Source organism: Ovis aries, chromosome 19 (genome assembly GCF_016772045.2).
Source record: "Ovis aries strain OAR_USU_Benz2616 breed Rambouillet chromosome 19, ARS-UI_Ramb_v3.0, whole genome shotgun sequence".
In the NCBI taxonomy this organism is placed as follows: domain Eukaryota; kingdom Metazoa; phylum Chordata; class Mammalia; order Artiodactyla; family Bovidae; genus Ovis; species Ovis aries.
Genome location: NC_056072.1, coordinates 55,358,703 through 55,379,973, shown reverse-complemented (window position 1 = coordinate 55,379,973; position 21,271 = coordinate 55,358,703). Strand labels below are relative to the sequence as shown.

Below are 21,271 nucleotides of genomic sequence, written 5' to 3'. Positions count from 1 at the left end.
CTTGTAGTCCAAGGGACTCTCTAGAGTCTTCTCCAACACCTCAGTTCAGAAAGCATCAATTCTTAGGCGCTCAGCTTTCTTTATCGTCCAACTCTCACATCCATACATGACTACTGGAAAATCCATATCCTTGACTAGACAGACTTTGTTGGCAAAGTAATGCCTCTGCTTTTTAATATGCTGTCTAAGTTGGTCATAACTTTTCTTCCAAGGAGCAAGCCTCTTAATTTCACGGCTGCAGTTACCATCTACAGTGATTTTGCAGCACAAGAAAATCAAGTCTGTCACTGTTTCCACTGTTTCCCCATCTATTTCCTATGAAGATGTCATGATCTTAGTTTTCTGAATGCTGTTTTAAGCCAACCTCTTCACTCTCCTCTTTTACTTTCATCAAGAGGCTCTTTAGTTCTTTGCTTTCTGCCATAAGGGTGATGTCATCCGCATATCTGAGATGAATGATATTTCTCCCGGCAATCTTGATTCCGGGAGAAATCTTGATTTTTGTGCTTCTTCCAGCCCAGCGTTTCTCATGATGTACTCTGCATATAAGTTAAATAAGCAGAGTAACAATATACACCTTTGACGTACTCCTTTCCCTATTTGGAACCAGTCTGTTGTTTCATGTCCAGTTCTGACTGTTACTTCCTGACCTGCACACAGATTTCTCAGGAGGCAGGTGAGGTGGTCTGGTGTTCTCATCTCTTCAAGAATTTCCCAGGGTTTGTTGTGTTCCACACAACAGCCTCTTTAGGTGACTTCAGTAAGAGAGCTGCTTGAATTACACGGCTGACCACTAACTGAAGTAAAAGCGTCCTAGCATTCTGTTACATATTATAACCTTGGCACATGCCTTCAGCATTATGCTAGGCTTCAGTATTACGTTAACCAAGAACTTCCAGATATCCAAGCTGGGTTTAGAAAAGGAAGAGGAACTAGAGATCAGATTGTCAACATTCGCTGGATTATAGAGAAAGCAAGGGAATTTCAGAAACACATCTCTCTCGGTTCCATCGACTATCCTAAAGCCTTTGACTGTGTAGAACATGACAAACTGTGGAAAGCTCTTAGCTCTCTGGGAATACCAGACCATCTTATCTCCTGAGAAACCTGTATGTGGGTCAAGAAGCAACAGTTAGAACCCAGTGTGGAACAACTGACTGGTTTAAGATCAAGAAAGGAGTATGACGGGGCTGGCTGCTGTCACCCTGTTTGTTGAATTTATATGCTGAGTGCATCATGAAAAATGCTGGGCTGGATGAGTTACAAGCTGGAATCAAGATAGGCGGGAGAACGTCAACAACCTCAGACATGTGGATGATACCATTCCACTTGCAGAAAGCGAAGAGGAAACTAGAGAGCCTTTTGATGAAGGTGAAGGACAGGAGTGATAGAGCTGGCTTAAGACTAAATATTAAAGAAACTAGGATCATGGCATCCAGCTCTATTACTGCAGGGCGAATAGAAGGAGAAATGGTGGAAGCAGAGACAGATTTCCTCTTCTTGGGCTCTAAATCACTGCAGATGGTGACTGCAGCCATGAAACCAGAAGACGATTGCTTCTTGGCAGGAAAGCGATGGCAAACCTAGACAGCGTGTTGAAAAGCAGGGACATTACTCTGCTGACAAAGGTCCGTATACTCAAGGCTATGGTCTTTCCAGTGGTTACGTATGGTTGTGAGAGCTGTAAAGAAGGCAGAATGCCAATAATTGATGACTTCGAACTGTAGCGCTGGAGAAAACTCCCGAAAGTCCCTTAGATCAAACCAGTCACTCTTAAGGGAGATCAACCCTGAACATTGACTGGAAGGCCTGATGCTGAAGCTATAGTATTTTGGTCATCTGATGTGAACAGGTGACTCTTTGGAAAAGTCCCTGATGCTGGGAAAGACTGAGGGCAGAGCGAGAAGAGGGCATCAGAGGATGTGATGGCTGGGCGGCATCACTGATGCACTGAACATGAACTTAAGCAAACTCCAGGAGATGGTGAGGGAGGCCTGGCGTGCTGCAGTCCATGGGGTCGCAGAGTCGGACACGACTGAGCGACTGAACAGCAGCAGCAGCAACAGCACGGCCTTTGCTTGACAACACCTACTCCAAGGTGAAAAGTCCTGTGATAGTCTTTGAAGAACAGTAACAGTTCTTGTTGGTAGCAACTTACCCCTATAATGCAGAGGAACTATGAAGGATGAGATTTCAAGTTACAGTTTCCTTCCATCAACAGATGTATGAATAAAGGAAGATGTTTATACGTATTTGTGTGGATACAATGGAATATTACTCAGCCATAAGGAAATGAAGTCACGCATATATAGCTATTAATCCACAGTTAGACCTAGAGATGATCATACTAAGTGAAGTAAATCAAAGCAGAAAGACAAATATTCTATATCACTAACGTGGAATCTGAAAAATAGTACAAACTTATTCACAAAACAGGCTCACAGACATGGAAAACAAACATGGCTACCGAAGTGGAAGGTGGGGAGGAATAAATCGGGAGTCTGGGAATAACAGACACAGACCATCATATATAAAACAGGTAAACGACAAGGATTTACTGTATAGCCCAGGGAACTACACATAGTATCCTATAATAATCAATAATGGAAAAGGATTTTTAAAAAGAATATAGATATATACAAATAAACGTACTGCCAAATCACTGTGCTCTACACAATATTATAAATCAACTGTTCTTCCAAAAAAAGTTATAGTTCCTGTAACGTGTTCACTCTATGACCCTGGACAAAGATCTGCCTGCAAAACTGGGTAGGGGAAATAATACTTCCTTACGTATCAGAGTGCTGAGTCGCTCGGTGATATCCGACTCTTTGCGACCCCACAGACTCTAGCCTGCCAGGCCCCTCTGTCCATGGGATTATACAGGCAAGAGTACTGGAGTACTGGCTATTCCCCGCCCCGGGATCAAACTGGTGTCTCCTGTGCCTTCTGCACTGCAGGTGGACCCTTTACCCACTGAGCCACTGGGGAAGGCAGGAGATCAGATCAAAGAACACAGAAGAACTAGAAAAAGCCTGTAAACCTAAAACTGCAATTCTCTTCCTTCCTTGCTCTGCCCTGTGGATGAGCCACTCATGCACGGCCTAGCTAATTCACCACAGCAGGCTAGTGCTCAACTCATAACTCAGGTCAGTCATCACTGACTGGCAACATTCCGGAAGATGCAGCAGTCCAGGGGCCAATCAAGAGCTACCTGTTGTTATAGTATCTATATTTTAAAAACTTCTGTATACTGACTGTGCACACATATGACGTATATACACGCACTTAAATACTGTAGCTAGATAGTATTTCAGGTGCCTTAATTAAGAAATGCCTACTCCAGGTGTGGTTCACATTAGAAAGACTAGCAAATGCCCAACCTTCAGAGTCAGGTTATCATAAGCATGTCAACTACAGCTGCCTAAATCTACAGGAGAGGGTTCCCAATGAGAATAAAGAAAGATAAAAGGAACTTCTCTGACTAATAGCATTCAATACACATAAGGTTGGCTGGAATAGTTGTAGAGGGGCAGTCAGCCTTGTATATATACATGTGGGTTGTTAAGAATCTGGCAAACCAGGCAACTGAACACTCCTGCAGCAGCGCTCTGGGCCTGGTTCTGGACATTTCATAGAGAATCCCATCACCTGATCCGATGGAAAGGTTAGACACGTCCTGTGATGAGAATAAGTCTGCATCTGTTTCTACGGAACTTCTGACGTGGAACACCCAGTGAAGGCAAAAGGCCAGGGGCTTCTCTCTATAAGAGGCTGAACGACTAACTTTCGTGCCTGCGTGCATGTCTGTGTGCTCAGTCGCTCCTTCGTGTCTGACTCTTTGCTACCCCATGGGCTGTAGCCCGCCAGGCTCCTTTGTCTGTAAGATTCTCCAGGCAAGAGTAACAGAGCAGGTTGCTCTCCAGGGAATCTTCCCGACCCAGGGATCGAACCTGGGTCTCCTGCAATGGCAGGTGGATTCTCTACCACTGGCGCCACCAAGGAAGCCCACTGAATGTTCTTATACATGGCAAAACTTGGTCTGAGACTTGACTTTATTGTTATAGATCAAATGGTAGCATGATATCCTCTAATCGCTGGAAGTTATCGATTTCTACCAGAAAGATTTGCACTGTCAGAAGCAGGGAGACCGTTGGCTCAGTTCACTTTGCAACAAATACTGATGCATCCGATTTCCCAAATGAAGCCTGTTGGAACAGAATCTCAAAGCAAGACCAGCATGCTGATCAAGCTGATGTACTAACTTGCCAGCCTGGACACTCTAAGAGCAAAGCTGTTCCTCTTCAGTGGGAAAACCACAGGAAGCTACACAGACGGCCTTGGGGTGTGGGTTTTTCTGGGCCTGGGAGCCTGCCAAAAATACCATCATTCCATTTCTGGCCCCTAGAATGCAATGATACCCAAGCCTTTTTTTTTTTTTTTTTTCTTTTTTTGCCTCCAGGAATTCCCCTAAACCACCTGGACTCAGTACTCTGCTCAAAATGATGTCACTTAGACAGTATCTGTATTCAAAGGAATACATGGGAAGCAACTCTCCTACTTCCTTAAGTAAATGCAAAACAGAAGCATCTGTACTTTCAAAACAGCACTTGTTTTGGATTCCTAACAACTGTATGTCCCTTCCCTTCAATTTTTTTTTTTTAATTGAAGCTGAAAATATACCCAAATAGGAGAGTGCACTATGTTTGCCATGAACAGTTCCTTGAGGAAAACCTCTGAAATCCTCACTCCCCTCTCCCAGTCTGCATCTGGGCTGCTGGAGGGAGGCAGCACCTGCCATCGCTCCAGCCCACACGATATTCCCGACGACACCTTCTGAAGTCAAGACCCTGAGAAGCACGTTCAGCACGCTCCTCTGGGTATCAGAATTCCCCTTTAAAAACACAAGTTCCCCAAGGGTGGTCAACAACTGGTTCATCAAGGAGCTTAACCAATCTATTTTTTTTTTTAATTTATTATTTTCTTTTTGTGGCTGCACTGGGTTTTCGTTGCTGGCTTTTATCTAGTTGCAGTGAGCAGGGGCTGCTCTCCAGGTACAGAGCACGGGCTCCTCGTTGCTGTGGCCTCCCCTGTGGCAGGGCAGTCTCTAGGCACGGGGGCTCAGTAGTTGTGGCGCGTGGTCTCAGTCGCTCCGCAGCACATGGAGTCTTTCCGGACCAGGGATCGAACCTGTGACCCCTGCACTGGCAGGTGGACTCCTCTGCTGTGCCATGCCACCAGCGCAGTCCCCAATCTACCCTTGAAACTGTTGAAAATGTAAAGTGGACTCTTCCCCTCTGCCCCCAGATAAGTACACTGGAATACTCTGAGTGTGAGTTAATCCTTCCACCTCACTGTCTGGAGCTGTTTAATACAGCAGGTAAACAAACTGGGAGTCCTGGACTCTTGTGCGACTTCTCTGAGTCCAGTGATCTCTCCACCTGATAGACTGGGAAGCCCCCTTGCTAGCCTCTTCACAGGAAGCTTGAAAGGGAGACTGGGAAGACGTCCATCAGGGATGCCAAGGTGGGCGGAAATGCCGCCGCCCAGGCAGCTGATGCACTCAGCTCCCGTTGCACTGGCCTCCAACCCACTCACAGCTCCAGCAAGAGGCAGGAGACAGGCAGGGACGAGAACGCACAGACAGGCAGCAGCCTGGAGCTGGCACAGAGCTGCCCTCCAGACCCTTGGGGCCTTGCCTCTAAGAGCGCAGGGAGACGCAGAGTTCAGAGGGAGCACAGGCAGAAGCCTTTCCCCAAGGCTCGCATCAGCTCCTCTCAAGCTGTGGGCCCAAGCCTGATCACATAAACCTGCAGGGATCTCCAGGAAATGAGAAGATTCACCCCTGCCTCGAGTGCACAATCCTGGGAACATTAAACCTCATTTCATTTTGGTTCATAAATAGAGCCCTGGGTGAACAGCCTACTGGAAAAGAAAAGAGAAAAGGAAAAAAAAAGACAAAGAATCTAACAGCCTGCACGTTTAATATTTGCTGACCTCCTAAAGCCATGCCCTTTTTACAAAAATTGCTCATCTTTTTTTTCTTCAAGTCATCTCGGTTTTTTTGGGTCAACTTCTGAAGATGGAAAGTTTGTTATGTCTGTAAATTAGAAAGTGAGCGCATTTATAAAGGACAATGAGAATGGCACCTGATCTCCACTTGCACAAAGGAGCGATCAAAAACATTTACAGAAGGACGTGCCTGGCGGTCCAGTGGTTAAGAATCTGCCTTGCAATGCAGGGGACGTGGGTTCGATCCTGGCCTGGGAACTGAGATCCCACAGGCCTTGGAGCAACTAAGCTTGCAGATGGCAACTACTGAGCCTGTGATACAACTCGAGAGCCCGTGAACTGCAATGCAACATCCTATATGTCACAACTAAGACCCAACAGTCAAACAAGTAAGAAAAACAAAGCAGGAGGCTGCGGGGGGAGACATGTACACAGTGGTGCCTCATCCATGACACTCGGCATACCTGCTTTTCTTTAATCCTCACTGCCACCGAGGAAGAATCATAGCTCTTCTCCCCCTGAGGAAACCGAACCGCAGAGACTTCCAGATACTTGCCACAGGTCACATAGCTACTAGGTGGCACTGTCTTGAGAGCTGGTGCTCATTTCTAGTGCACAAACCCTGTCCAAGTGGCCTGTTGCCTTTCTGCCAGGCCTGCACACCCAGAGTTCCCTGGGACAGGAGCTCGCATCCGTTCAGACCTGCAAGCCGTCTGAAGCCTCTGCCGTTCTTTAAACATCACTGACTCAATAGACATGAGTTTGAGCAAACTCCGGGGGATGGTGAAGGTCAGGGAAGCCTGGCGTGCTGCAGTCCACGGGGGTCACAGAGAGTGGGACACGACTGAGAGACCCAACAACAGCAACAAAAACTTGAAACACTTTTTTTTTGCAAATGGCTCGTTCCCTTTATTCAGGACACACGGCTTCAAGCTGCTTTTGGCCTTTTCCAAAAAAATCAAACCCATCCTCAAAGGTCAAGAATTCGCCACTGCTGAGGCTATGAGGAGGAAAATATTGTGAGGTCTGAAGCAATTTCCCAAGAAGAACTTGTCAACTGTTTTTGAGTTACCACAGCAGAACTGAAACAAGTACACACACCCCCTGTGCTGCACCCCCTCCCCACCTGCCCCCAGGGGTCCCTGAAACAGCCCATTTCTGGGGACTTTCAGTCCTTTTGGAGAGAGCACGATAGGGTGACGCGGGTCTCATCTTTCAGGTATTAAGTAAGTGTCTATTGGAATATTCTCAGTAATAGGGAGCAGTGAGTGATTAGGCAAAGAACACCAGATGTTGTGAAATAGAACTCATATTCCTCCAGCAGAGCCAAGTGGCAGGCGTGTGTTTTTGTTCTCTTACTTATGGCAACCCACTCCAGTACGCTTGCCTGGAGAATTCCATGGACGGAGGAGCCTGGTGGGCTACAGTCTGTGGGGTCGCAGAGAGTCAGACACAACTAAGCAACTGACACACACACATATATACTGATCTACCAGGAAACCATCTTGCTCTCATTACTTTTTTTAGTTTTTCAGTCCACTTGCATTGTGACTGAAGTCAAGCTCGTCAGGTCAGACTGAACTAACAGAAAATCTGGATGTGGGCAGAGTGGCAAGCCCACGGCCAGTTTTCTGCTCAGGCTTCCTTCTCAAAGAAAGAACAATGTGGAGTTCATGTTCATGCTCGGGACGGGTGAGGGGTTTTTAATGCGACAGTGAATCACTGCCACTCGCTTCAAACCCCAACTTTTGCCATCATCTCCCATTAGGGTCCTTCAGGTAAACATTGACATAAAACAAAAGGGAAATGTGAAGTTCAACCTGGAGCTGGGGGAAAACCCAGATTCTCTCTCCCACCTTTGTGAACAACACGAAAATGTACTTCTGCCTGGACTTCCGTTCGAAGCTAGAGTGCCAGTAAAGGTCTTAAAAATATCCATATGCTTCAGTGACTCAAGTCAACTGCCAAGACACCTAGGCTGCCTGGAGTTCTGACTGTGGGCTGTGACATTCGTCACGGCCAGCGAGGCAGTCCTCGCGGGGAATGAGCGCGTGTCCCAGCGATGCTGCTGTTCCTTAAGATTCTGCCGGGTGTCTGCTCACTCAGTGTCAAGACGATTCTTATAACTTAAACTTTGTCGTGTCTGCTCTCCCACCGACTGTTCACCTTTGGCAAGCCTGCAGCCCTGCCAGGGCCCCAGAGCAGATATCTCCCCACGTTTAGTCTGACAGCTATAAACTTAAGATGTCTAACTTCAGTGTGTGCTTTAGCCAGCCCTTAAGATACTCCAGGAAACAGGAACATGCAGTCTTTTCTTCCGTGTTAAGAAAAATTAAAAAACCTTAATAAAACTTTTATGCTGGAAGAATTACTGAGAACTAGGAAAGGCCAGACACTGTAAAATTTATCACTATGATCACATACGATGTGATATAAACAAGTTATAACAACAGTAACTTTGAGAATAGGATGTTCTCAAATGGTTCTTTCACATTGTCTAGGGCAAGAAAGGCTGCAGTGATAAGTACTTTTAGAAATACCTGGACAGGATATCGGAAGACCTTTCAGAAAATAATAAAATGGAGACTTTTAAGAATCCTGCAAGAGAGCAAGCAAAAGCCTGCAAAGAGCTCACTGCCAGAATGCATCCTTTCATAAAATGTTAAGTCATCTTTGATGAATCCCAATGGCTCTTTGGTTTAATATACTTTGGAAACAGTCTTCCAACACAATAACAAATCATCAAAAGCATCAACTCAAGCGAACGAGGTAGTAAACACTGGAAAGCGGCTCAGCTGAACACGTACCCAGAGCGCTGGGATGTGACATTCGATTCCAGCTACCACGTACAGCTGCATGAGAGATCATGCCCACGCAGTGGCAGGCAGAGGGTGTGTGGCACCACGCCTCCGCTTCCTGCCCGACTCGGCTCCTGGAGGGCACAGCCTACCTTCCCGTCCCTCCCTGTCGTGCTGTTCATTTGTCCAGCTACAAAGCACTCATTCATTTTTCTCACCATTCAAAGCTTATTTCATCAGTTCCTGCTACTTGCTATGAAATGGTTATCCCTTCCAAGCTTAGGAACATCTCTTGGGAAAACACGTTTAAATAAGTTGATATGCCTGATGTACATAATTGTGTGGTGTCATTTTCCTACCTTGTCCAGAAAGACACCATCAGAAACTTCATAGGCTATCGTCTTGACCTGTGTATCATCTCAAAATGTTTCATGAAACAAAAGCTCCCAATGTTTGTAGAATAATGGTTGTGAAAATAAATACCAAAAAATATATTAACATGAGTTTAAGTACTCAATTTAAACAGTTTAATATATATATATTATTTCCAGCTTCCCTGATGGCGCAGACGGTAAAGTGTCTGCCTACAATGCGGGAAACCTGGGTTCAATCCCTGGGTCGGGAAGATCTCCTGGAGAAGGAAATGGCACCCCACTCTAGTATTCTTGCCTGGAAAATCCCATGGATGGAGGAACCTGGTAGGCTACAGTCCATGGGATCGCAAAGAGTCGAACATGACTGAGAGGCTTCACTTTCGCTTTCTTTTATTCCAACTGTGTCTATACAATACAAGCATGAATGTCCAAATGGTTTCCCAATTCAAGCTGACGGTGTCCTTATTTCTTGGAGTGGGAACCTATCCATTCTCCAGCGGATCTCCCCAACCCAGGAATCAAACCGGGGTCTCCGGCATTGCAGACGGATTCTTTACCAGCTGAGCTACTAGTGAAGCCCTCTTATTTCAAAAAACAGCAGTTACTCCCATGTTCTTCCCTCCCCCGCTTACAAAGGTATGAGGGGTAGAGGGAGGAGGGAAGACGATGCATGTATTACAGAAACAAGAAGGAACATGAGCAGATGGCAGCTGGGGCTCTTTGCCCATCAGGAAACAAACCCATGGGCACTGGAGTAGTGGCAACTAATTCTTAGAACCGCGCAGGGTCAGGGTCTCCTCCCTCCCCCACCTGGATGTAGCTCAGCCTAAAGAAAGTAGCTGATCAAGAGAGGCCACAATCTCCAAGTCGTGGAACAATACTCAGGGGTAGAGCAGCCCAGGCGTCTCCCCTCACTACAGCTGAGGGAAAGGGCTCCCCAGAGAGAGTGGGCTACTTTCCCAAGCCGCAGAGAGCTCACGGTGGGGCTGGCGGCACCCACATCCTGCAGTGTCTCGTCAGGAGAATGGGAATGTCATCCCAAACCTCCCCCCACCCCAAACCCAAAGAAACCTCAGAGCAGGGATGCCTTCCGAGGATCCACGGGCATGTTTGACGGACTTCACAAGGCCAATGAGATCACCTACAAAATTGTGTGTGGCTTCCACATCTCATGGGGGCAGGGTTTACTGGCTTCATCAGTCTGAATGAGGTCCAGAACCACTGTATCAAGAGCTGGGGAAGGCAGAAAGGCTAAAAGCAAATGAGATTAATTCCAAACTGAAAGGAACCCAGATTTTCAGTAACGTGAAGAGCCAGGCAGCCACTGGAACCTTCTAAGGGGAACACAGCCCTAAATTTTCTGGTCTGGATGTTAAAAGAAATACTGTGAGGAAAAAAAAAATGTGTTTGGACAGGCAAGGCGAGTTTTTGACCTCAAGTGGCAGGGAAAGCAGTAAGCACTGATTGGGTGGTCTCAGAAGACCACAGGTTAGACGTAACCAGCAGGGGAGGTTTTGGCATCAACAGTCGTCAGGGACCACGATGGAAGGTTTCTGCGGCCCCTCAAAGCCAAGGCAGCCTGTGCTTTCAAGCAGGCCTTTCACGGTACGGTACCTGCTGGGCAACAGCGAGCCCAGGAGGGAAGCCAGAAACCCGGGGAGGCCTAGCGCAGCCACAGCAGTCTCTGTTTCCCTCTTGTTTCTGATGCCGACATCAGTCCCAGGGCGGGCAGAGGCCTTGCTACTTGGTCACAGGGAACTGGATACACGTCAGCCATGGCGATTTCCCTGGGAGACAGAACATATTTTCCCCGCTCTATGGATGAGGAAACTGGAGCAAAGGGAGAACCGTCCACGGCTTTTCAAGGAGGTGAAGAGCTAAGAGCTCCGAGGTTAGGGGCCTGCAGCGAAAACACTCCACACTGGCTCAGGCTGGATGTTTTGCCTCCTTTTGGGAACGGAGCAGTTCTGGGGGGTTGGGGAAACCCTAGTTGCTAAGGACGAGATGTGGGATACAGTTTCACACAACACGGCCATACATATGGAGTCCATCACACATTAAAACAGAAGACTTGGGGCCTCGCTGGGTAAATGAGATAGAAAAAGGGAACCTGGGGGTTATTCATCATTTTCCAAATCAGAGATTTATGTCCCTTTTGGAAAGGAGAAGGAAAACCTGGCTGCAGCCCAGTTTTGAGGAGTAGTTGCCACTGAGAGGCTGCATGCAAAAATTCCTGGCCTGCGCTGTGGAGAGCTCTTCCGATTGGGCTCCTGCCAATTCTTGTAAGTGACTGAGATTTAAACCCTGTATCAGATCAGAGGCCGAGAGCATGCTTGACACAGCAGCACAAATCCTCTCTCTAAAGTTGGTTTCAGGCTTGTAACAGGAGTGCTCAGAGAGAAGAATCACCTGCGCATACCCATAAAATGTAGGCTTCCCTGGTGGCTCAGACCGTCCAAGAATCTGCCAGCAGTGCAGAAGACCTGGGTTCCATCCCTGGGTTGGGAAGATCCCCTGAAGGGAATGACTACCCACTTCGATATTCTTGCCTGGGAAATCTCATGGACAGAGGAGCCTGGTGGGCTACTCACCCTAAAATATAGGTGATTTTTAAGTCCAAAAGGGCAGACATCAACACCTGACCATGATCTGCATAGCTAGGACACAGTGAATTACTTCTTTATCCTTAAATACATTTGTTGATTTTTCTGCAATGAAAACGCATTGCTTGGGGACTAAAGAAAAAAGCAAGGAAAGGAAATATAAAAGCTAGAAACGTCGAGGGTCAACAGGGAGCCGGACCTTATCTCATCCGACTGACTCATGTAACAGAACAAAGGGAAGCTGGCAGAGCGGGGAGCACCGGGAAAGCCCTGCCTTTCTTCCCGGGCCCCTATCCCCATGCCGGGGCTGCAGCGGCTCAACTTCTCAGGTTAGGAACCCCCTAAGCCCAGTGCTAGGTGAGAAAGAGCCTCAAGGGCCAGAGGAAATACAGCCAGATTCCACTGAGGAACAACCGAGATGGAAACAGCTCACCAAGACAAGGGGAATGAGGTGTGCCGCTCCCCAGAACGCCTCAGAAACGTGCTATGTTCTCTTGCCCTGACTGTTGCCCATGTGATGCCCCGGGCCTGGAATATCTCCCCTGTGTCCTCTCCCCCATGGATCTCTACACATTCCTCCTTATCCTTTAACGTCAGCTTAGAAGCTGCTGAGAGGCCTTCCTGGGTCTTCCCCATTTATAAAGCTAAATGGTACCGGGACACCCTCACTAGAGGATATCCTGCAACTTGCACGGCACGGCAAAACAAGAAGCAAGAGGATATGCCTTGACTCTGGAGCACATCACAGTGGCAGGGAGATTAGCATGGGTTTATAAGTCTCCCTCACTCTTGGCTCAGTCAGTCAAGAATCTGCCTGCAACGCAGGAGACCCGAGTTCGACCCCGGGGTCAGGAAGATTCCCCTGGAGAAGGAATGGCAACCCACTCCAGTATTCTTGCTGGGAGAATCCCATGGACAGTGGAGCCTGGTGGGCTACAGTCCATGGGGTCACAAGAGTCAGATGCAACCGAGTGACTAAACTGGTCTCTTGTTAGTGTTCTTTGAAGGCGGCGGCTGCTTTAATCATCTCTGCATCTCTGGCACACAGCAGGCACTCCCATGTCAGTTGGGTGAACGCACGTCTGCTGACAGACAGTGAGAGTTCCATTTCTCCTTCCAAACCTACCCTTTGTCTTTCTGTCCTCAACAGCGCATCAGCAGAACTTTTAGGAAACAGGTTGCTCTGGGGTAGAGGTTTTTCTTAAAAGAATTTTAAATACTTGAGTTTAATGTTGACATTTCATGCTTCTTCAATTAAGAAAGGAAAGAGAAATGAGAGAAGAAAGGTAGGATTATACAATACCAAAAGAAAAACGACAGCCTGGCTCTGCCGAAGGTAGAATGAAAGCACAGGTGGCCGTATGATGATACCAGAGCTGACATACACTCTTCTTGCACCAGCCTCTCTGTGCGCAAGACGCACACACACAGGTGCACATGAAAAGCTAATTATAAGTCACTTTGGGAAGTTTACTCATAGCCCATCAACAGAAGGGCCCATCGTACTGTAAACACCAGAATGAGTACAGTGTTAGGGTTGCTAATGGCTAATTAAAGCAGAAGATCAGGTTTCTGGGCACATCTTGCTACATCTGGGCACTAGGCAGTCCCAGATGGTATGAGAACTGAGTTTGGGGCCTGCTTCCTCGTAAGAGGCTGTCCCTGCAACATTGCCAAGGTGGGGAGTGACGGAATCGTGCAGCCACAGCAAGAGTCCCCTCCCTGCGGTCTCCTTGGGAACGGCGCTGTTCCTGACTCGGAAGGTCCGAGAGAAGGTTCTGGTCAACTGCTGGGTCCCAGAAACAAGGCTACAGTTCCATCAACACCAAAGGGGACCTAGTTTTACTCCTTGGGAAAGAGAATGGTCACGATACTCAGCATATTGCTCCCCTTCCCTAAGACTGTCTCAGAAAGGGCACAAGGAAACTTTCCGGGGTAAGGGAAACACTCTGTGCCTTGACCGAAATGTAGGTTACATGGGTGTATGTGTTTGTCCTAAGTATAGAATTAAGTCTCTTAAGATTTCTGCATTTTGATCTATGCAAATTGTACCTAGAAAATAAGAACCATGCACAATGATCAAATTCCAGGTGGTAGGCTTACTATCTACAATGGGATGGACTAGCAATTTTGGAACTACTTTGTGTGCAGTTCAGTCAATCAGCCAGTGTAATGGGAGCCAGGTTTCTCACCGTGGGGGAAGGTAGTTACAAACACAGAAAGGGGGAAATTCTCACGACCAAAGGGGGGTAACATACACCATGTGCCTCCTGACACGAGGACACAAGATCTCTTCTTTCATCTCATCTCTCTGCCAAAAATTCATAACCTGAATCTAGTCATAAGGAAACAGTAGACAGATCCAAATAGAGGGAAATTCTACAAGATAACTGGCACAACGTCAAAGTGTTCAAGTTAAGGAAAGATAAAGAAAAGCTAAGGAACTCTTCCAGACTGAGGGAAGCCAGCCAGACGTGACAACTGAACGCCTGATCCCCCTGACTCGGAGTCTGGCCTGGAGAGAATGCTTGTGGAGGACATCACTGGTACAAACGACAACAGCGGAAACAGTGACTGCGCGTCAGGTAACAGCATTATGCAAACATTTACCTGCCTGCATTTGATCGGTGCATTCTGCTTAGGTAAGACAGCAATCTTTTTCTGAGGAAACATACACTGATGTATTTAGCTGTAAACAATCACAATGTCTCCAACTCATCCCAGAGTTTCAAGAAAAAGAGGAGGGGGACTTCCCTGGTGGTCCAGTGGTTAAGAATCCACCTGCCAATGCAGGGGACACAGGTTCAATCCCTGGTCCGGGCACTAAGATCCCACATGTCACAGGTCAACTAAGCCCAGGAGCCACAAGTGCTGAGCCCACGTGCCGCAACCAGGGAAGCCACCACAGTGAGAAGCCCCGCGTTGAAGAGTAGTCCCTGCTCGCTGCAACTAGAGAAAGCTGGAGCACAGCGACAAAGACCCAGCGCGGGAAAAAAAAGAAAACGAGAGAAAAAGAGGAGAGGTAGGCAGGGAGAAGATCACATATACACACATGCGGAAAAATATGAACAACGGGGAGATCTGGGTAAAGGAGTTCCTTGCACTATTCCCACAGCTTGCCTGCAACTTAAAGATCCTATCAAAGCAGAAAGGTGCCCCTCCAAATACCCTAACTTCCCCCAAATTATCGAGGTGAAAAATCTAAAGACAAATTAATTCAGAGTATTATGAGAAATTCTTTCAAGAATATTGGTTTCAAAATTATACTTTTCCCTCTGGTAGCAGTTCCACAAAACTATTTGGCTCTGAAAACTTAAAAAAAAAAAAGAAAGAAAGAAAGAAAAGAAAGACACAAACCTTGAAATAGGGTTTTTTGAAATTCCAGTGACAGATACTATCTATCATTTTAGAAAGTCTTACAAAGCAATGCACAGAAATCAGAATGAAAGCGGCTCCTCACTGCCCTCCTCCCTTCAGATCCTCCGATATTTTTTCTGGAAGATGGAATAATTCACCTGGCTGCAGGCCAACTGACATCAACTAGGATAAGGAGCAATGTGAGTGTAGACGATCTAGCTTGCCTGTACTCTTCCCCAGCTCAGGCTTTATAAACAGTCTATGTTTTACTTGCATAAATAAGGTGACGAAGGCATTATTACTCAGCACAGCTTATTCTACCTCCCCAATCTGTATTTATGGTTAAATCAAGACACAAGCATGGCCTTGTGTGTGTGTGTGCACACGCTCAGTCGTGTCCGACTCTTTGCAACCCCATGGACCGCAGCCCTGGACCAGGCTCCTCGGTCCATGGAATTTTCCAGGCAAGAACACTGGAGCAGGTTGCCATTCTTCCTGATCCAGGGATCAAACCCACATGTCATGGGTTGGCAGGCAGATTCTTTACCACTGTGCCACCTGGGAAGCCCATTCTATTTAGTACTTTGCTTTTTAAAATCATAATAGTACTTCATGGAAGTAATATCAAGACACAAGTATGGCCTCAGTCCTATGGGGGGGTGGAGGGGGGGTGGAGCAAAAATACTGAAAAGTACCAAAGGAAAAAATTACTTCATGGATGTCAAAGGAGAAATTTTTAAAAGTCATTTTTAGCCCCAAAGAATGTTTGAAACAAAAACAACTATGATATGACTCAGTATAAAAAAAATATCATGGTAATATGCATTAAGAAAAATTCATACGCACAGAGATGAAAATGTAACTGCATCTGTCATTTCAAAGTATTAATGCTGGGCCTGCAGATAATAGAGAACGACATTCCCCTAAGCAAATGAGTAAGGTAGCCAAGTAAGTACATGCTGGGCTTCTACTGTAAGGAAATACATGCACCCATGAAGCAACCTTTTCAGCACAAAAGAAATTTAATACCCGGACCACATGAAAAGTGATCGCTCTGGGAATAGCACAGCTGTTAAAATGCAAGTCAGTTTGTATTAAGCCGTCCAGCGTGTTTATGTAAAGCAGGACTCTCAGAATGACCACTAAGAGGAAATACTTTGCTAACAAAAAAGTACTATCTACACTTAATTCAAGGCTCAGAATAAGCGTGAAAGAAAAATGCAAAGCTATGCACTTTCAAAGAATACGAGGGACCGCAGCTAGCGGATATGCTTGTGATCCTTTTGCAAACAGTATCTCCGGGGCTAATTTAATTAGAAATAGAACAAGGAGGGAAAAAAAATGAGTGTTTGCATTTCACTTAGAGAACCTAATTATCTTCACCTCATTTGACTGACTAGACTTAGATAAAGCCACAGAGAAGTCTCTGACACTTGTGTCAAACAATTTCAATATGAAAATTAATACTGCCAAGTTATTTTGAGACCAATTAGCTCAGACATTCAAAGAAAAAAAAAAAGGTACCGTGCTGAGGAGCACATAATCCTAAAACCTGCATTTCTGAAGACGGAAGTGCACACAGACATCCCTGAGGCCTTGGCTCAGGCACATAGGTATCAGACGCGCTAGAGAACCCACGGAAAGTACGAGCTCGTGGATAACCACCTACAAATGGCAACGCTTAACTCTCAACATGGACACTTGGGATGCAGAGTGATAAAACCAGAACTCAGTCTACTTTTGAAGAAGAAAGAAAGAAAAAATTACTCGAAGTTTTTGAGCACCTAAAATTAATCACATTTATCAACACTGTTGGTCAAATGTGAGTTAACTTTTTAGAAAAACTGGTCAAGATGGTGCTTCTCCTAAGACGAGACCCAAGTAAAATTTTCAAAGACAGCCTGTCATCTCGGAGTGCAGAGACTTTACCCAGAATTCAGTCCTGTTCAGATTGATGTAGGCTACACAGCAAAGAAGCCCCAAATTATAACTGAGAGCCTGGAGTCTGGGATTAATAACCCCAATGCCTAACACTTGAACATGGAAGTCTTACCAAGAATCTTGAGTTTTAAAAGCCAGGTTAAATCACTTGGCGTTAGAAGGCTTAGAGAGCTTTCCAAAAGGAAGTCAGCTAGAACACGCAGTGTATGTGTAAAAATAACTCAGACTATCTCAAGGCCTATTAAAAAAAAAGTGAGATGCCATCACTGTAGGTTTGAGGTATATCAGCCGGTTCCCATTACAATGGGGGACACACGAGCTCTGTTTTTAGAGCCTCTGGAAAGATCAAAGCTGAATGGGCCTTTTTATTGGCTCCCCGTCCAGTCCCCTAATCTCCGTTTACTTTTTTTTTGTCATTATGTGGAACTCCAAAAGACACACCATCAGGACTGCCTGGTCTCCCTCATCCTCTGAGCAACACTTAAAAAACTACTCTGTGATGGTTTGTGCGAGCAAGAAGCCTTCGGGCGAGGAACAAAGACGAGAAAAGTTCAAATTCGAGTCCAAATCAGCCTGCTTGCGGCAAGGACTGACACAGAGCTGAAATGATCCAATTCAGTCTCTCTCGCTATACTACAAACCAAACTTTCTCAGGCTGGTTTCCCTGTGAGAATGAACATAGCTAAATGAAACCATAACCGCTTCTGGTTTGGTTTTTTTTTTTTTTTTTTCAGACCCTCGCCCTCCCCAGCGAAAAGACCTCAGCTGGTTTCGGGGCCTCTAGCTAGGAAGCCTGACTGGGCTCATATTAAAAAACAAGTCCTGCCAATGTAGAACGACTTACTTTGGAAGAACAAGCCGTGCATTTGTCAAAGGCCAGGCTGACAGGAAGGACGTTATCAAACCGTGACAGAAATCCTCGTATCTAGAAACAAACAAACAAACAGTCATGTCAAGCCCCGAACGACACACCTGGAAGGACGTGTGTAGTTTCTGGCAAGAAGTGGGAAACAAGTAATCTGTGCTCTTGACACAGATTATGAACAGATTACTAACGAAAATGGAGTTCAATGTACTTTAGTACTTGTGCTAAATAAATCAGTTTTAAAGAAGAACTGTATTAGGTCCTTTATTCCGTTAAGAACTGGCACACAAGCTTTGCACATATCTGAGACCTAAACACAAACTGACTCCAAAACATAAAAACCAAGCTGAAAAATCTATTGTTTTAATAAATGTCTTCAAATATATAATCTGCCAACTAGTTTATATGGCAATTCTCACATATGTTACAGTGAATATAGGACCAATGTGCACTTTCAGGATATGGCACTGGATGGGGCCTCACGAGGTAAGAAGGTCTGTGAACAACCGAAGGCAGAAATGGTCCTAAATGTTTATTGAGTTACTTGCCTGACTTGGAACCCACAGAGATAGAAACGCAAACATTACGAAAAGTATGGGAAAACAGCGCCACCCTGAGCATAAAATTCTGAACTACATCTGATTTCCACTTACAGGGTATCAGCCTGGGACAGAGGATGAGACAGTTGCAAGGCATCACTGACTCAATGGACATGAGTTAGAGCAAGCTCCAGGAGTGGCAGACAGGGAAGCCTGGCGTGCTGCAGTCCATGGGGTCACAAAGAGCCAGACACAACTAAGCGACTGAACTGAACTAAGCCTGGGAAATCCCACGGACAGAGGAGCCTGAGGGCTACACAGTCCATGGGGTCACAAAGAGTCAGACACAACTTAGTGACGGGTTTTCATTTTCAGCTATAATCAGTAGGTGGCAAACAGAGGGGAAGTGACAGACCTCAGGCTCCAAAATCACTGCGGACGGTGACTGCAGCCATGAAATTAAAAGATGCTTTCTCCTTGGAAAGGAAAGCAATATAAACCTAGACAGCGTATTGGAAAGTAGAGACATCACTTTGCTGATGAAGGTCTGTAAAGTCAAAGCTACGGTTTTTCCAGAAGTCATGTACAGACGTGAGAGCTGGACCATAAAGAAAGCTGAGCACTGTAGAATTGATGCTTTCGAATTTAGGTGCTGGAGAGCAAACCAGTTTGATCAAACCAGGTCAAACGAGCTACAAGGAGATCAAACCAGTCAATCCTAAAGGAAATCAACCCTGACTCTTCATTGGAAGGACTGGTGCTAAAGCTCCAATACTTTGGCCACCCGATGTGAAGAGCCAGCTCACTGGAAAAGACCCTGAAGCTGGGAAAGATTGAAGGCAAAAGGAGAAAGGGGTAGCAGAGGATAAGATGGTCAGATAGCATCACCAACTCAGTGGACTTGAATTTGGGCAAACTCCGGGAGATAGCGGAAGACAGAGGAGCTTGGCTGCAGCCCATGGGGTTGAAAAGACTGGAACATGACTTAGTGACTATACAACAATAAGATATAGTCAGGTTTCACAAACTATGATTCAGGTAATTTATTCAGATATTATATCTCCAGAACTACACTTATACCAAAAGAAGAGTTTAAACTTTATCATTTGTTATCACTATTCAGTTGCTCAGTCATGTCAGTCTCTCTGCAACCCCATGGACTGCAGCACACCAGGCTTCCCTGTCCTTTATACTTATCAGATTATTAAAAATACATCTGGTGAAATCTCTAGACTCCAGAGGACTCAACATTTATAAGAAGCCAAACAACACGAATCTTGTTCCCAGTTAATTTATTTGATCTTGACGACTGTCCTGTTGATGGGACTCTGGCTGAGGAGGGTGAAGAATGTTGGCTCAGGCAAGCAGAGAGTGACTGCGCTAAGATTCAGAAGTGGGTCCCCAACTCCAAACCTGCCTGGGCTCCCCTGCTTCCCTCCCTCTCAGGACAGCACAGCTTTCCTCTTCCATATGAGGCTCGCCACACATTTAACAGCCTCACTTGAACACAGCACAACCACCAACCCCTCCACCATCCCACCCCTAGTTCTTGCTGCCTGTAGCCACCCTAGCAATTCTCTGCTATCCCCCCCCGCCCACAAAAAAAATCCCAACAAAACCTGGCCGACTCTTTATGGAGACAGACCTCCTTCACAGTGTGGGTTAACCCCACTGCAACCAACAGTCTAGCTGCATTTGCACACTAATCAAGGGAAAATCTCACCTTAAAGGAAATGCCCACAGCAATCTTTTAAATGTCATCATCTATATGTGATGAGATTTCAGTGTAAAGCAATATCGAAAGAGTGTTTAGTAGAAATGATAAATTAGACAGCTGGGATAAGTAGCTGGCTTCGCGGTGAACCTTTGAAAATGGGACAATCGTGAGTTTCCTGTGTGAACCTTTGAAAATGGGATAATCGTGACTTTCCTGTGTCTTGGGAAGGTGGTGACCATTTCCTAGGCCAGTACTTGAGGCCCAAGTAGGGCCCTGAGTCTGCTCTCTGGTTCACCAAAACCGGAGACAGCAAACCGGCAGACCACAAACGGGCATGTTGACGTCCTCGTGAGATCTTGAAATGACAGGACTGAAAAAATTCTCAGAGCGAGTCTCCTCATATCTCAGTGGCTTTCACATTAAATTTACCTAGAAAAACACTCATCATATGTAGCCTATTTTCCATTAAAATATTCACTGCCATGGCCTACATCTCAATGGTTCCATATACACTTCATAAAAAGGTTTCCTGTCTTTTCTTTCATACAGCTAAGATCAGACTTCATGTTGTGCAAAGGAATAGTGGCAATTTGCGAGACGACTGGAGGTGGGGAGATAAAGGGAAGGGAGAGAGTAGAACCAATTAGGAGCAGAAAGGGAGAAAAGAGGAGAGGAAGGAAGGAAGGAAGGAGAGAGAAAATGTAAACAAAAAGCACAGATGGCCAGCAACAGAAAGGAGCCATGGTGAACGGAGCGCCTGAGCGGGGGTCCCCACACCATTGTTTAGCACCCAGACAGCTCTCTACCAGGAAGCTGTGACTCACTTTCCCAGGAAACGAAGTAGAATAACATCTGTGCGTGAGGCCTTGCAAATTGCCTATGTTGGTATCAGAAGGCTCAGAACTCCAAACTAATTGCCGTTTTAGGAAATGTAAGAGACGAAAGCCTCTTCTCACACCGGCTGCGACAGACTCCTAACAGGGCCCTCGACAGGAGCGTGAGCTCCCAGCACTCTGGGGTGGACTGAGTCTCCTAAGACTCAGCTCTGAGTTGTGCCACTTTCTC

At 46.1% G+C, this 21,271-nt stretch overlaps 1 protein-coding gene across 27 annotated transcripts in view; it reads right to left on the bottom strand.

Annotated features, from left to right (window-relative positions):
- Positions 1-21,271, bottom strand: part of ATG7 (autophagy related 7) — a 267,942-nt gene that overhangs the window by 148,413 nt on the left and 98,258 nt on the right. For 25 of the 27 annotated variants that reach the window (XM_060402632.1, XM_027957767.2, XM_027957764.2 and 22 more), the window contains one exon: positions 17,930-18,010. The exons of the other annotated variants lie outside the window; for them this stretch is intronic. In XM_060402632.1, the coding sequence (XP_060258615.1) occupies positions 17,930-18,010 (81 nt within the window). The remainder of the gene's footprint in view (positions 1-17,929; positions 18,011-21,271) is intronic. 27 annotated transcript variants of the gene reach the window in all.